The sequence below is a fragment of the Hemiscyllium ocellatum genome, chromosome 6 (assembly GCF_020745735.1).
Source record: "Hemiscyllium ocellatum isolate sHemOce1 chromosome 6, sHemOce1.pat.X.cur, whole genome shotgun sequence".
Taxonomy (NCBI): Eukaryota; Metazoa; Chordata; class Chondrichthyes; order Orectolobiformes; family Hemiscylliidae; genus Hemiscyllium; species Hemiscyllium ocellatum.
In genome coordinates this window covers 119,556,478-119,572,684 of record NC_083406.1, presented here as the reverse complement: position 1 = coordinate 119,572,684, position 16,207 = coordinate 119,556,478, and the positions used below count along the sequence as shown (strand labels likewise).

The window sequence follows — 16,207 nt, the reverse complement described above, 5'->3', positions numbered from 1 at the left end:
TGCTAGAAGTTAACATATCTATCTAATCTTTTAAGAAGCTCTCTATTCTTCTCATCATTGTCCCTGTCATCATATCTCTTCAACATGTTAACATGACAGATTGGCTGATTTTTTTTCTTTCAGTGCTTTATGACCAACTTCCTGAAATTCAAAGCATATACTGGAAGTGTACTATTGCTTTATCAATTTTGCTTCAATTAATATAAGTAATCCTTTCACAATACTGAAAGTCCATAACAGTTCAAAAACTGAAAGACCAAATGCTTTTGACTCATTAGGAGCATCCCTAATGGCAAATAATGGAGTTCCTTTACCCAATAATTATGACAATCTTGAGAATAAACTCTAATCATGCTCTTCAGAATTGTATGTCATATTTCAATACACCTTTATGATTTTATTGAACAACTGAAGTTATTAATTACACTCCCAAACTAATCAGCCTTTATTGAATGTTTGTGACATACAATCAGACAAAGCTCCATATTTTATTCTTGGTTTACGTAATCCATTTTTTGATAAGAAAAACTGAATTGCCTTCACAACTATCATTTGAAAGTAATTTTACTCCAAAGGGACAGCTTCAGGGGATCTGTACAAACCTTTATTATAATTAAAAAATACTTATGGTTCTTTTTAGCTTGGGATCTTGTGCAAAATATTATGACCCTGTGAAATGGCTCTTCAAAAGCTGCTGTTTGAATCCAGGGTGTAGATTGAATTGATGGTTGGATTTCTCCTCTACCTGACATATATGGTGTGTCTAGCAAAATTTGGCCTAAATTTTATGTAAACCTGGCCAAGAAAACAGTTTAATATTTGAGCACAGGTCTCCTGATACCCAAGTGACCTACCTTTGGAATTAAATGAGTCAACCAAAAATTTATGATACTGACATTCTCATTACCTTATTCTTTTTGATTAAATTGTTGAAAGTTGTCTTGGATATTTGAATTTCCAAGTCGTCATTTTGTTTTGATATTTTTTCTTCCTGTTGTATTTGTGGGTCTGAGATTAATTATAACATAGTCAAACAACAATCCAAGCTCCTCTTCATACTGCACATCAATTTCTTTTACTTCCACTGGTTTCTTCCATCGTCCTTGCTGAGGCCAGTATTTTTGAACATGCAAGGTCTTTCAAAATAAAGTAAATTCTTTCAATCGAAATTGGTTTCATGACTCTTCTACTACAATTCCATTTGCTAAATCACTTTTAAATCCAACTTTGGATAACTGGTGTGTAACCTCCACAGAAACCTAAAATCAATGTTTTCTTTTTCACTAATCTTTCTGGAAGGCAAACAAAATCAACAGCCAGCATGAGTGACTACCTTCCTCCAGTTTCACTCCGTATCTCTATTGGTGTACCTTTTTCATTCAGAGCTTCATCTTCCATTTCAAGATACAATACTTGATGCCCAGCAGTCTGATTTTCCTTGTTAATATTAGGAAATAAATTTTTCTGACTGTCCCTGTGTGATTACTCACTCCTTGGTGTGTGCTGACACTGTTTTGTCTATACTATCACAATGTTGGTGCTTCCTAGAGTCAAATCATATTTGTCATGTATTCCCTTGCCTTGTTCGGCCTGAATGCATCAGCTTGCGCTTATCTGGATTGAATTCCATTTGTCACTGAGTCCATCTATGTCCTCCTCGCTATTTAGCAACCCACCAACTTTAATATGACCTGTGAAGTTATTGATCAACTCTACTATATTCTACTGTGAGCCATCTATATAAACTTATAAACAGCAACTACCCCAACACTGATTCTTGTGGACACTGGCTTCTAGTCAACAAAAAACATATGACCATCATCTTGTGCTTCCTTCCACTCAGCCAGTTCTCTGAAACGTAGTCAAATTTTCTCAGATCCCGTAGACTCTTAGCTTGGCCATCAGTCTTGCATGGGAGACAGTCTCAAAGCCTCACTGAAGTCTGCAAGTACAGTGCATTCTGCTATAGTGCAACAGTTCCGTTCCTCCACAACCTCACACTAGAAAATCGCACTATGGGAAATCGCTGTAGAAAATGGCTATACCTGTTCAGTAGAAAGTTTGTATTATCCAAACAGTGACCACAATTTGTCAGTTGCATTATCGTCAATTTGCGTTGATGCCACACACTATACCAGAGTGACCTGTACAATATGTTGAATGCATTGCCCTCTCTTAGAGTGCTAGAGGCATACAGAACAGAAATCGACCCTTTGGTCCAACCAGTCCATGTTGACTATAATCCCCAACTAAACCAGTCCCCTTGGGCCATATCCCTCCAAACCTTTCCTCTTCACATACTTACCCAATGTCTTTTAAATGTTATATTTATACCCACATCCGCCACTTGCTTAGCAAATTCATTCCATACATGAACCATTCTGTGGCTTTTTAAAATCTCACTTTAAAAATGTACCCCTTAGTCTTGAAATCTGCGCCCCTCCTTAGGTTAATGGTGGTACTCTTTTTTTCCCTGTCTATACCCCTCAGGCTTTATAAACCATGTCTCAACCTCAAACACTCCACTGGAAAAAAAATCCCAGCCCCTCTCTCTAACTCGAACCTTCCATACCTGGCAAAATCCTGGCAAACCTTTCTGGAGTCCCCTCCAACTTAATGGTGTTCTTCCTTTGATTGAGCGACCAGAACTGGACATTAGTGAGGCCTCTTCTGGAGTACAATGTTCTGTGCAACCTCAGTATGACTTCCCAACTTGTATACTCAAAGGACTGAGCAATGAAGTGGAGTGTGCTAAATGCTTTTTTAATCACACTCTCTATATGTGACGTAAACTTGAAAGAATTATGTACCTGAGCCCCTAAGTTCCTCTATGCAACACTGTGTAAGGCCCTACCATTAATTGTATGGGTCTTGTCCTGTTTTAATTTTTTTCTGATCACTCAGACTTCTTTGACAAACTATGAACTACTAATCCCCTATTAGACCTTTCACTTCCAGAAAACTCTTAGCAATGTTCAAACACCTTCGAGTTACCATGTAATCAATTTTACCAGTTTTACGTCTTCCTAGTCTTGTGGCCAAGGAGAACAGTCCCAGCTGCTTCAATCTATCCTCTCCACTGTGGTTTCTTATTCCTCGAACTGTTCTTGTAAGTCGTTTCTGTAGTCTTTCAATGCTTCCGCATCTCCTAAAATGTGGCATCCACAACTACATCCAATACTCCATCTGAGGTTTAACAAATGTCTTGTACAAGTTTGTCACTACCTCCTTGCTCTGTGCTCAATGCCCCTGTTTATACATAAGAAAACAGTGTGTGCTTTATCATTAGTTCTCTCCACTTTGTCCTGCCACCTTTAATAATCGATGTGCACATACACCCAGGTCTCTCTGCTTCTGCACCCTCTTTGTAACTCAACCAGTATTTTATCTTGTCTTTCAATGTTCTTCCAACTCTGCGTTGTTGTTCTGTTGGCTAACTCCACCAACTTGTCGCTGTCCTTTTGTAAACTGAGGAGGACGATGTCAATTTTTCCAATTTTTGTTATCTGCAAACTTTGAAATTGTCCCCTGGACAGTAAGATCCAGATCGTTAATACATACCAGGAAAAGAGAGGGTCCCAATACCAACCCTGGAAACTCCATGAATAAGTTTGTTGTTAAAAGAATCAAAGAACTGTGGATGTTGGAAATCAGAAACTGACATATATTGCTGGAGAAATTCAGTGGGTCTGATAGAATCTCTGGAGACAAAGCAGAGTTAAGGTTTCAGGTCCAGTGACCCATTTTCAGAACTGGATCTGAAATCTTAACTCTCTGCTTTGTCTCCTGAGATGCTGCCAGACCTGAATTTTTCCAGTAATTTGTCTTTGTCTCCAAGAATAAATGTTGGTAATCTTTTTAAAAAGGAGTGATTCTTTCCACTTATTGGTTTTTAAGACCGTTCCTTTCCCATTCCAGTCCACAACCAAAAACACAAAATAAAAAGATACCATCTCTTACAGTTTAGTATAGGAAAGTGTGAGATCATGCTGTCTGGAGGGAAGAATAAAAAGACAGATAAATTAAGCAGAGAGCAATGCCAAAAAAGGCAGAATGTAGAGATTTGGATTTTCTTGTGAATTCAGATGCTGCCTAGTATGGAGAGAGTGAACAAATTAGGACTGTTTGCTTTGGAGCAAATGAGACTGGAGAGAAATGCGTGAAATGTACAAGATTATGGGGGGCTTTTATAGGGAGGACCATTTCCTCTTTGTGGAAGGTAGCATACTGGAACAGCAAGTGGATAAGGTGGCGCATGGTATTATTCATTTTGCTAGGATGTTGGAGTTCAAAAATAAGGAAGTTTTGTTGCAATTACACAGGGTATTGGTAGGAGTACTGTGTACGGTTTAAATTCCTGTATTTGAGACAATGCATTAGCAATTGAGGCAGCTCTGGTTGAATGGCAGACTTCTGCTCTTAGTTCTTATGTTGTTCTTTCTCTTTATTAACAAAGAGACAAATTGCACTTGAATCAATTCATTTAAATCCCAGAGAAACCACCTGTTGTTAGGATTTAAGCTGCTGTTCCAACTGGACAAGTCTGATCCCAGACTGCAATTTATCTTCATGGATCATAGTTTTTTTTTAAAAAAAGATGTGGTCTTTCGCTGAAACAGGCTCCCAAAACTGCAGATCTGGTTTTAAAACAAATCAAAAGTTTATTGTGCAAATGAAAGCATAGTGGAATAAAATGTTATTTAATCACAATTCGAAAGACTTTAAAAACAGTAGAAGATCAATTGTTAGGGGATTCTCTAGTCCGAGGTACAGACAGACGCTTCTGTGGCCAGCAGATAAAAAAGCAGAATGGTGCAGAATGCTCTCTGGGGAGAGGGCCAGCCGGAGGTCCTTAAGATCATTGGAACCAATGACACAGGAAGGGAAAAGGTTGAGATTCTGAAGGGAGATTACAGAGAGTTAGGCAGAAATTTAAAAAGGAGGTCCTAAAGGGTAATAATATCTGGATTACTCCCAGTGCTACGAGCTAGTGAGGGCAGGAATAGGAGGTTAGAGCAGATGAATGAATGGCTGAGGTGCTGGTGTATGGGAGAAGCATTCACAGTTTTGGATCATTGGAATCTCTTTTGGGGTAGAAGTGACCTGTACAAGAAGGACGGATTGCACCTAAATTGGAAGTGGACTAATATACTGGTTTGGAAATTTGCAAGAACTGCTTAGGAGGATTTAACCAATAAGTTGGGGAGTGGAACCCAGGGAGATAGTGAGGAAAGAGAACGATCTGAGACAGGTACAGCTGAGAACAGAAGCGAGTCAAACAGTCAGGGCCAAGGTAGGACTAATAAATTAAATTGCATTTATTTCAATGCAAGGAGCCTAACAGGGAAGGCAGATGAACTCAGGGCATGGTTAGGAACATGGGACTGGGATATCATAGCAATTACAGAAACATGGCTCAGGGATGGGCAGGACTGTCAGCTTAATGTTCCAGGATACAAATGCTACAGGAAGGATAGAAAGGGAAGCAAGAGAGGAGGGGGAGTGGCATTTTTGATAAGGGATAGCATTACAGCAGTGCTGAGGGAAGATATTCCTGGAAATACATCCCGGGAAATTATTTGGGTGGAACTGAGAAATAAGAAAGGGATGATCACCTTATTGGGATTGTATTATAGAACCCCCCCCACCAATAGTCAGCAGGAAATTGAGAAACAAACTTGTAAGGAGATCTCAGCTATTTGTAAGAATAATTGGGTAGTTACGGTCAGGGATTTTAACTTTCCAAACATGGACTGGGACTGCCATAGTGTTAAAGGTTTAGATGGAGAAGAATTTCTTTAGTGTACACAAGACAATTTCCTGATTCAGTATGTGGATGTACCTACTAGAAAAGGTGCAAAACTTGACCAACTCTTGGGGGGAAAAACGTCAGGGCAGGTGACTGAGGTGTCAGTGGGGGATCACTTTGGGGCCAGCGACCATAATTCTATTTGTTTTAAAATAGTGATGGAAAAGAATAGACCAGATCTAAAAGTTGAAGTTCTAAATTGGAGAAAGGTCAATTTTGGCGGTATTAGGCAAGAACTTCCGAAAGCTGATTGGAGGCAGATGTTCGCAGGCAAAGGGACGGCTGGAAAATGGGAAGCCTTCAGAAATGAGAGAACAAGAATCCAGATAAAGTATATTCCTGTAAGGGTGATAGGGAAGCCTGGTAGATAAAGGGAATGCTGGGTGACTAAAGAAATTGAGGGTTTGGTTAAGAAAAAGAAGGAAGCATATGTCAGGTATAGACAGGATAGATGGAGTGAATCCTTAGAGTATAAAGAAAGTAGAAGTATACTTGAGGGAAATGAGGAGGGCAAAATGGGGACACGAGATAGCTTTGGCAAATAGAATTAAGGAGAATCCAAAAGGTTTTTACAAATGTATTAAGGACAAAAGGGTAACTAGGGAGAGAATAGGGCCCCTCAATGATCAGCAAGATGACCTTTGTGTGGAGCCACAGAAAATGGGGGGATACTAAATGGATATTTTGCATCAGTATTTACTGTGGAAAAGGATATGGAAGATATAGACTGTAAGGAAATAGATGGTGACATCTTGCAAAATGTCCATATTACAGAGGAGGAAGTGCTAGATGTCTTGAAACGGTTCAAGGTGGATAAATCCCCAGGGCCTGATCAGGTGTACCCGAGAACTCCGTTGGAAGCTAGGGAAGTGATTGCTGGGCCTCTTGTTTTGTATCATAGTCACAGATGAGGTGCCTGAAGACTGGAGGTTGGCGAATGTGGTGCCACTGTTTAAGAAGGGCAGTAAAGACAAGCCAGAGAAGTATAGACCAGTAAGCCTGACCTCAATGGTGGGCAAGTTGTTGGAGGGAATCCTGAGGGAAAGGATGTACATGTATTTAGAAAGGCAAGGACTGATTAGGGATAGTCAACATGGCTTTGTGTGTGGGAAATCATGTCTTACAAACTTGATTGTGTTTTTTGAAGAAGTAACAAAGAGTAATGATGAGGGCAGAGCAGTAGATGTGATCTGTATGGACTTCAGTAAGGCATTCGACAAGGTTCCCCATGGGAGACTGATTAGCAAGATTAGATCTCGCTGAATACACGGGGAACTAGCCATTTAGATACAGAACTGGCTCAAAGGTAGAAGACAGAGGGTGGTGGTGGAGGGTTGCTTTTCAGACTGGAGGCCTGTGACCAGTGGAGTGCCACAATGATCAGTGCTGGGTCCTCTACTTTTTGTCATTTACACAAATGATTTGGATGCGAGCATCAGAAGTACAGTTAGTAAGCTTGCAGATGACACCAAAATTGGAGGTGTAGTGGACAGCGAAGAGGGTTACCTCAGATTACAACAGGATCTGGACCAGATGAGCCAATGGGCTGAGAAGTGACAGATGGAGTTTAATTCAGATAAATGTGAAGTGCTGCATTTTGGGAAAGCAAATCTTAGCAGGACTTATACACTTAATGGTAAGGTCCTAGGGCGTGTTGCTGAACAAAGACACCTTGGAGTGCAGGTTCATAGCTCCTTGAAAGTGGAGTCGTAGGTAGATAGGATAGTGAAGGTGGTGTTTGTTATGGTTTCCTTTATTGGTCAGAGTATTGAGTACAGGAGTTGGGAGGTCATGTTGTGAAACCTGAAAGGGTTCAGAAAAGATTTACAAGGATGTTGCCAGGGTTGGAGGATTTGAGCTATAGGGAGAGGCTGAACAGGCTGGGGCTGTTTTCCCTGGAGCGTCAGAGGCTGAGGGGTGACCTCCTAGAGGTTTATAAAATTGCGGGGCATGGATAGGATAAATAGTTTTTTTTCACTGAGGTGGGGGAGTCCAGCATTGAGGGCATAGGTTTAGGGTGAGAGGGCAAAGATTTAAAAGGGACCTGAGTGGTAACTTTTTCAGAGGGTGGTAAGTGTATGGAATGAGCTGCCAGAGGATGTGGTGGAGGCTGGTACAATTGCAACATTTAAATGGCATTTGGATGGGTGTATGAATAGGAAGGGTTTGGAGGGATATGGGCTGGGTGCTGGCAGGTGGGACTAGGTTGGGTTGGGATATCTGGCTGGCATGGACGGGTTGGACTGAAGGGTCAGTTTCTATGCTGTACATCTGACTCCTATATGTTTTATCTATTGCAACGACATCCCTTTAGAGTACTCCATCAAAGAATTCCCTTCTTTCAGGCATCTAATAGAGTTTGACTTTACTGTGCCTTTCAATTCCTGGTCTTGAGAGATTTGATATCTTCCTTAAGTATTCACACATCTGAGCTTAGACTTTCTCAGCTTCAAATAACTCTTGGCATTTTAACCAAAAATTTCTTGTTTGGAGTTTTAATACTGGAACCTTTGCACTGAGGTAAGCAATTTGCTAACATGCTTGAACTAGCTTCTTTCATTAAGGGGAAACTGTTTCATACATACTTTAACTGAGAGAAAGTGAGGACTGCAGATGCTGGAGAGCAGAGTAGAGTGTGTTACTAGGAAAGCACAGCAGGTCAGGCAGCATACGAGGAGCAGGAGAATTGATGTTTTGGGCATAAGCCCTTCATCAGGAATGAGGCTTGTGGACTGTGGCTGAGAGATAACTAGGAGGGGGTTGGGGTTGGTTGGAGATTGTGGAACGGTAGCTGAGAAATCAATAGGAGAAGGTGATAGGTCAGAGTGGGGAGTAATGGACAGGTCTGGAGGGAGATTCCGAGTTGGAGGCTTGTGACGAGGATAATGAGAGGGGGGGGGAAATGAGGAAGCTGTTGAAATCCACAATTATCCTGTGATTGCAGGGTCCCAAGGTACAATGAGGCATTCTTCCTCCAGGAGTCGGGTGGTAATGGTTTGACAAGTTGGGGCTGTAGTATACGTTGTGAGGAACATGATTTATCATATCATGCTTATCTTTATCATTCCTTTATGCCTACACATGTTGCTACCTCTTACCAGATGCTAACCCATATCATGATATTGACTCCAGTTCCTGGATACATATGGCCTGTGCTGTCATGAGGTGAAAGAGAAATCCTTGCTTTTTCGTGCATGACATGCAATTATGCTTATGGATCCAGTCAGCTTGCAGGAGCCTGGCTGAGAGCATCCAAGTGCAAATAGGAGTGTGCAGGTACTTAGTCATGGATTCCACCACGTCATAAAACACATGGAGTAGATTTCTGATTTAATGACAAAGATGGGGGGCGTTTAGACATTAAGTCCTGTTTTAATTTGCTGTTTTGATGCTTGATCTGTTTCGAATTGACTTCAGGCAGCAAAGTGATTGGGGTGTTATGGATGGATAGTGAAGGGGAATTAATGATTCAGAATATCTACCTGGTTTTGCTTTTGATTGAGTGCACATCTGTGTGAGAAGAGTCATGATGCTGTTTTGGGATCTAGTTTGTATTGAGACTAACTGATCAGTTAGAAATGGAGGATGTGGATTAGGTATGATGGTAACCCTCGTAGTATTGATATAAAGTTGTCTACCCTAATGGTTGGCCCACTCGAAAAGCACCAAAGAACAGTCGAGCCTGGGAGAGATGAGCTATGAACTTGCTGATCTAATTCGGCTGGTTTCAGGGACTGACTGGCTTAATCCTGCTCCAATTTCCCATGTCCTTTAGTTATTTCTTTCAACCTGTGTTCATAAAATTTTCTGCATAGTTATGATCTTAAAGTTGGAATTATATTGCTTCAGCTTACATGGTATTCTGTTGATGAAATTGGCATTGATTTTTCTCATGTTTTTTCAGAACCTAGTTTACATGCCAGACAGTGATTTTTATGACCAGATACAAACACATTAGATGCTAGCACCATCATAAGGAAATGTGACCTTCAATTTTACGATAAAATTATCCTCCTTTCATTCCAAAACGTTACCAACAAATCGATGTTTTTCACTGGGCTGCTATCACCAATTGTAAAAAACTTTCCCTCAGCCCTAACTGAGGATTGGTGAATTTGGCACAGGTCTGAGACTTTAAGACAGCGCTGCTGCAGACCATGAAACTCATAACAATTAATGTGGTTTGGGTGGAGGCCTCATTCTTGACAGGTTTTGCACTAAGCAAACAATCAAGTCATAAATTGCTCTCGCTTTAGCGGAGTTCTGAAAGATTAATCTTATATGGGGGACTGGATTAGCTGTTCTGAACCAAAAATAATAGTCAGATTTTCACTTTAATGTGTTCAAGGATTATTGCAAGTTAAAATGTGCCCTACATTTACTGTATTTTGGAGGTTGTATTTTCGTTCAGAATTCTTGCGCAGAACTACCACTTAGTCCATCCAGTGAGTAGTGCCTTTTGTGGCAATGTTTGAAGATGTTCCCCTTTGAACTTGTTTGAAGCTTTCTTCTCCGTTTCTGTGTTTCAATTATATGATGCATTCTCTGGTGTTAGTGATGGCCTGCTGCAGCACTGTGGAGTGAGGTTGGCAGAGCTGTCATCCAATGTTAACTAGATAACTTGGCTAAAGGACCTTTATATAATATCATACTTTTGATGCCATAAACGCTCATGTCTTTTCAACATTGTGTGTTTGATGGGGCAATCATGCAACACTGAAATTAGGACCGAAGATATGCCATGTGTTTCCTCAGGTCCACTCTGGCTATGAGTGAGTCATATCCAATCAGATTGTGTGGCCTCTAATTTCCTGTTTACCCCATATCCTTTGACTCATTTGCCAATGAAGAATTTTTCTGGCTCCATCTTGCAAGTGTGTAATGGCTGTGTTTTCCTCCGTTCACCACCGCAGTCTCCCTATTCCTCCAAACCCCTACAAACCAATGTCCTTACCATTCTAAATCCATTGTATCATCAACTTCAAAAATACAGATTTGACCATCATTTAAGAGATTACCATTTTCTCATATAATTTGACCCTGAATTTACTTTGGTTAAACATAATGCTAATAATGCATTTGAAATAAATTTGAAAGGAAGCTGATTTGTATTAGCAGCTCTGGCCATGTGTGTGGATTACTTTATGATAGCTTGATGGCAACTATTTCCAAAATGATCTTTGTAAGAATTGTGTATGCTGTGAAATTGAGACCCAGTTGTTCTATACTCCATTAAATATAAGAAAGCAACTCGTCCCCCAGTGGAATTCTAACTTTTTTTTCTAACTTTTTTTTAAAAAAATGAATATTGTCATAGGTATATAAATATCAGATGTGAGAGCCATTGGTTATGACTCATGGCGATGGAACTACCCAATGTCCTATTCCAATGGTCCTTATCAATGATAATCCATCAACTTCATGGGATATGTCTTCAATCAAATGTCTTACCTCTATCACCATATTGTTTTAGTACTATTGTAATGGTGTAGGGTTTCTCAGTGCATGCTAATTATGATTGTACATTTGTTCCTATCTCCTTTTGCTCGTTGTTTCTTCTCAAAATAGTTCAATCCTTGTAATTTCTTTGGCAGGAGGATGGTTTATGGTATTCCCCTTTTTTTTCAGTTGTGTTGTGGGTTAATTACATACTAAGCTGAAAGTAGCTATAGGCCTCTTTAGTGCAAGTAAATCTGTGGTGCCATTATCATTGAAAGGGGCGGATACCCAAAGGACAGGATTTCTGATTGTAGTGAAATTGGGATATTGTAATGGTAAATTATATCTGTGTTTTTGTTTTTGTTATAGGCTTCATACTGCTCAACGCGTAATAAAACAGACTCAGGTAACTGTTCAGAAAGTAGGCAAGGAGATCGAGGAGAAATTGATACTAACTGCATCAACAGCAAAGTTGGTAAGACCAGAACTGTGTACATCTTAAATATCTATTTTTGAACTAAATCAGTTGTGAACATGTTTTGGGTAGTGTTATTTGAGGTGAACACCACTCTAGATATAGTATCTTCTCCTGATGGCAGAGAGGGAGCATCATGCATTGCAGTGTTCAGATATTCCTGCCAAAAATTTCCAGATTCCACTTGTCTGTACTGTTTGCTAAGGCCACTTATATTGTTTCCTGATGCCCTGTGCTTCAAAGAGGCAGAACTCAAAGGTATCATATGGAGGTCAGATTCTCTGCTGTAGAAGAAAAGCCTCTGCATATTTCAGAGAAGCCAAAGATCTTGTGACAGTGTTGCACGTTAGTACATGGTGTACCCCATTTCACTTGAAGCATTTATGGAGATAAATGGAAGTAACTGGAGGTCCTTGAATATGCACAGTCGTTGCGTAGAAGTCTTTCGGTAAACAATATCCATATTATGCCACCATGTAATCCCAGGAATATATCTGTTAGGGACTCTGTTGCCCTTGCAGGTCTGGGTTTTGCCTTGCAGGTGCATCATGTTTGGGTTAGGGTAGCATGGTTAATACATGATTTGGAGGAGAAGAAAAATTATGACTAATTAAATGAAAAGTGCACAGCAGTAAATTAAAGGTGACCAGATTACCTTTTGAATGTAGACTTAGCACCCTACCTGAACAGTTATAAGTGGTGAGAAGGGCAGCTGTCCTACTTGAAAGGACAGAATATATGTGGATAGTGTGAAATAAATTACATTGTACCACCGCAGGTGCTTGGGTAGCAGTATGCAAAGTGTTCTGTATGTGTTCCTTGGACTGGAGGATCAGTTATCATTTGATGTCAAGGTTATTTATTTCTTCCTCAGCTTCAACAGACACAGGTTGGGTTTTTACTTTAAGTTCATTTCTAGGGTGTAAGTGTTGCTGGCAGGCCAGCATTTATTGCCCATTCCTAGTTTCTCTTGAGAAGATAGTGGTGAGCTGCTGCCTTGAACTGTCGCAATCCACCTGCTGTGGGTTGATCCATAATACCATTAGGAAGAGAATTCTCAGGTTTTGACCAGCAGCACTGCAGGAATGGTATTGTATTTCCAAGTCAGGATGATGAGTAGCTTGGAGGAGAACAGGGAGGGGGTAATGTTCCCATGTATCTAATTAATACCCTTGTACTTCTAGGTGGAAGTGGTAATGGGTTTGGAAGGTGCTGTTTTAGTATCTTTAGTGAATCTCTGCAGTGCGTCTTGTGGATAGCATTGGTGGTGAAGGCAATGAATGCTTATTGATGCAGTGCCAATGAAGTGGGCTGCTTTGTCTTGTATGGTGTCAAACTTCTGGAGTATTGCTGGGACTGCAGTCATCCAGGCAAGTGGAGAGTATTCCATCACATATCTGACTTGTGCCTTTCAGATGGTGGACAGGCTTTGGAGAGTCAGTAGGTGAGTTATTCACTGCAGTGTTCCTGGCTTCTGAACTGGTGTTGTTGCCACTGTTTGTGGTGAGTCAAGTTGAGTTTCTGGTCGATGATTAACCTTCGTGGTGTTAGTGGGGGATTCAGTGGTGGTAACACCATTGAATATCAAGAAACGGTGGTTCGATTGTCACTTATTGGTGATGGCCATAGCCTGGCATTTGTGTGGTGCAAATGTTACCATGGATGGATCTTTGAGACCATGAGTTCAGTGTATAGATGATGGTTTGACCTTGATGGCTGCAGTTGCAATCTCCACTTTTTCCCGCATTGCATTTGTGGAGCCAAGATTTTTTTTTCTTCTCTATCCCATCCTCGAGTGGTTGAGCATTGTATGGATTTTCAGTGGAAGGTTGAAACCTGGGGCGATACCACTCTGGTTAACAGACAGGCTACAGTTGGTGTTTGGAGTTGATCAGGTGGTGTACCATTGAGATATAAAGCTGTAATTAATTTGTAGCGTGTCCTGAGTGATTCAGTAGACTCTATGGGATCCAAGATGGTTGTGTAGGCTTTTTATTTAGATGCTTTGTCATTGGAAGTGCTTCATCAGCTACCATCTGTTAGTGAAACAGCTGAAGTTGGGCTGAACCCTGACCAAAAGCAGAAAAACATTGTGTATACCCTCCCGTGAACTGAACAATGAAGTAATGGCACCCAGTCCGTCATTGCCTTCACAAAATTGAATTGCATGTGTTAAAAAATCCAAAGGTCGAGAACTTGGAGAGGTTCAAATGATGGGATAAGGATCCTACCAAGATAGCCTGAGGATTTGCCAGAGGTTTAGATTAGGGGGCCCCACACACTTCGATGCATTGTTCCCAAGGTTTACACAGAGGGAGTACAAGTCCCAATAATAGCTTGCAAAATACTGCTAAGAATTTGCTTGGGCTAAAGTCAAGTTTACTCACTACAATCAGCATAAGTTTGCTTTGAATCATTGATAATTAAAGTTCTTTGATAAATGTCTGGAGTAGGCGATCTCTTTTTAAAAAAAATAAGATGCATGGTATGCTTAGTGTTCAGGTTTTTTGAGGACTGTTATCTTATAACTGCTTTAAATCTTAGGAAGCCACTTATTTATCAGCAGGAAGCTAGTGTTCTGTCTTGATGTTTTAATTAGTTAAACTGATATTTTTGGTGTTTTTCATGTCACAGTAATGATAGGATCCTTCCTTTTTATGATTGTCTTTCTTTGAGAGTTGAGCTCAAAGCCTTTATTACGGCACACGGTGACTGAGTATCCCAGTCAGGGCAATGGGTTTCTCCAAGGGATTGTGCGACAGTTTATCTGAGACTGGAATTAAACCAAGAGAAATTAAGCATTTGGTCTGCCTTCAGTCTTGGTAATTTAGGACAAGATCATGAAATACCTAAACCACATGGGCAAAAGAATGTGCTCACAATGACCTTCTCAAGTGCAATTAGAGGTAGGTAACGAAGGTTGGCCCTTGTCAGCTGTGCTTTTATCTCTTGAAGGATAAAAAGAAATTTAATTTAAACTCTGCACAGTCTAGATGTAATACTTCATTAATGAACTTTTAATACTTTCCTTCAAAGAACAATGATGCTATTGTGGCAAATCATAATTTGACCAGAAGATATTGGAGCATAATTAAGCCATTTGGCCAATTGAATCTGCTCCACCATTCAATCATGGATGACATGTTTTGCAATCCATTCTCCTGCCTGTAACCCTTAATCTCCTCACTAATCAAGAATAGTATCTCTGTCTTAATGACTTGGCCGCTACAAACTTATGCATTCTAAAGGGTTGTCCCTTCATGCTGAGGCTGTGTCTCTCCTACTATTGGAAACATCATGTGTGTGTCCATTCTGTCCAGGTGTCTCAGCATTCTGGAAGTTTCAATGATACCCCCTCCCCCTCCCCACCCCAAACCACCCAAAAACAATCCTTTTACTCCACTTAGTACAGACCCAGTGTCCTCAACCTCTGAAGTGATATGAGCCCTTTATCCCCAAATTCATTCATGTAAACTTTTAGATCCCCTCTAATGTCAACACATTCTTCCTTTGTTACAGAGCCCAAAACTGCCCATTGTATTATAAATGCAGTCTGACTGGAGCCTTGTACAGCCTCAACAATACATCCTTTCATTTGTGTTCTAGCCCTCCTGAATTGAATGCTGATGTTGTATTTACCTTTCTAACTGTCAACTGAACCTGCATGTTCGTGTTAAGAAAATCCTGAACTAGGGCACCTGAATCCCTTACCCTTCAGGTTTCCAAACCTTTTCCCTCCTAGAGAAAATAGTCTGTGCCTGTATTCCTGATGAAGGACTTATGCCCAAAACATTGATTCTCCTGCTCCTCGGATGCTACCTGATCTGTGCTTTGCTAGCACCATTCTCTTGACTCTGATCTCCAGCATCTACAGTCCCCATTTTATCCCTGTGCCTCTATCCTTCCTACCAAAATGAATAACCTTCCACTTTGCCACATTGTATTCAATCTGCCACTTCTTTGTCCCTTTCTACAGCTTTTCTGGTTATTCAGCACTACCTGTCTTTCTACCTAGCTTTGTGTCATCTGCAACTTAACAATAAAACCCTCCGTTCCTTCATCCAGATTGTTAATGTATCACATGAATAGCGCAACTCCACTAGTCACCAGCTGCCATCCTGAAAAAGACACTTTCTTATCCCCACTCTCTGTTGCATGCCAGTTAGCCAATCCTATTTGCATTTCTAAACCTTGTCCAGCAGTGTCAGTGCTTAGTTATTTAGCAGCCTCCTGTGCAGCACTTTGTCATTGGGCAGCACGGTGGCACAGTGGTTAGCACTGCTGCCTCACAGTGCCAGAGACCTGGGTTCAATTCCTGCCTCAGGCTACTGACTGTGTGGAGTTTGCACATTCTCCCCGTGTCAGCGTGGTTTTCCTCTGGGTGCTCCGGTTTCCTCCCACAGTCCAAAGATGTGCAGGTCAGGTGAATTGGCCATGCTTAAAATTGCCTGTAATGTTAGGTGAAGAGGTAAATGTAGGGGAAT

At 40.8% G+C, this 16,207-nt stretch overlaps 1 protein-coding gene across 2 annotated transcripts in view; it reads left to right on the top strand.

Moving 5' to 3' along the window:
- The window catches only part of uvrag (UV radiation resistance associated gene), a 315,405-nt gene that overhangs the window by 93,449 nt on the left and 205,749 nt on the right, over positions 1–16,207 (top strand). For both annotated transcript variants that reach the window (XM_060826320.1, XM_060826321.1), the window contains one exon: positions 11,618–11,723. In XM_060826320.1, coding sequence (XP_060682303.1) covers positions 11,618–11,723 — 106 coding nt within the window. The remainder of the gene's footprint in view (positions 1–11,617; positions 11,724–16,207) is intronic.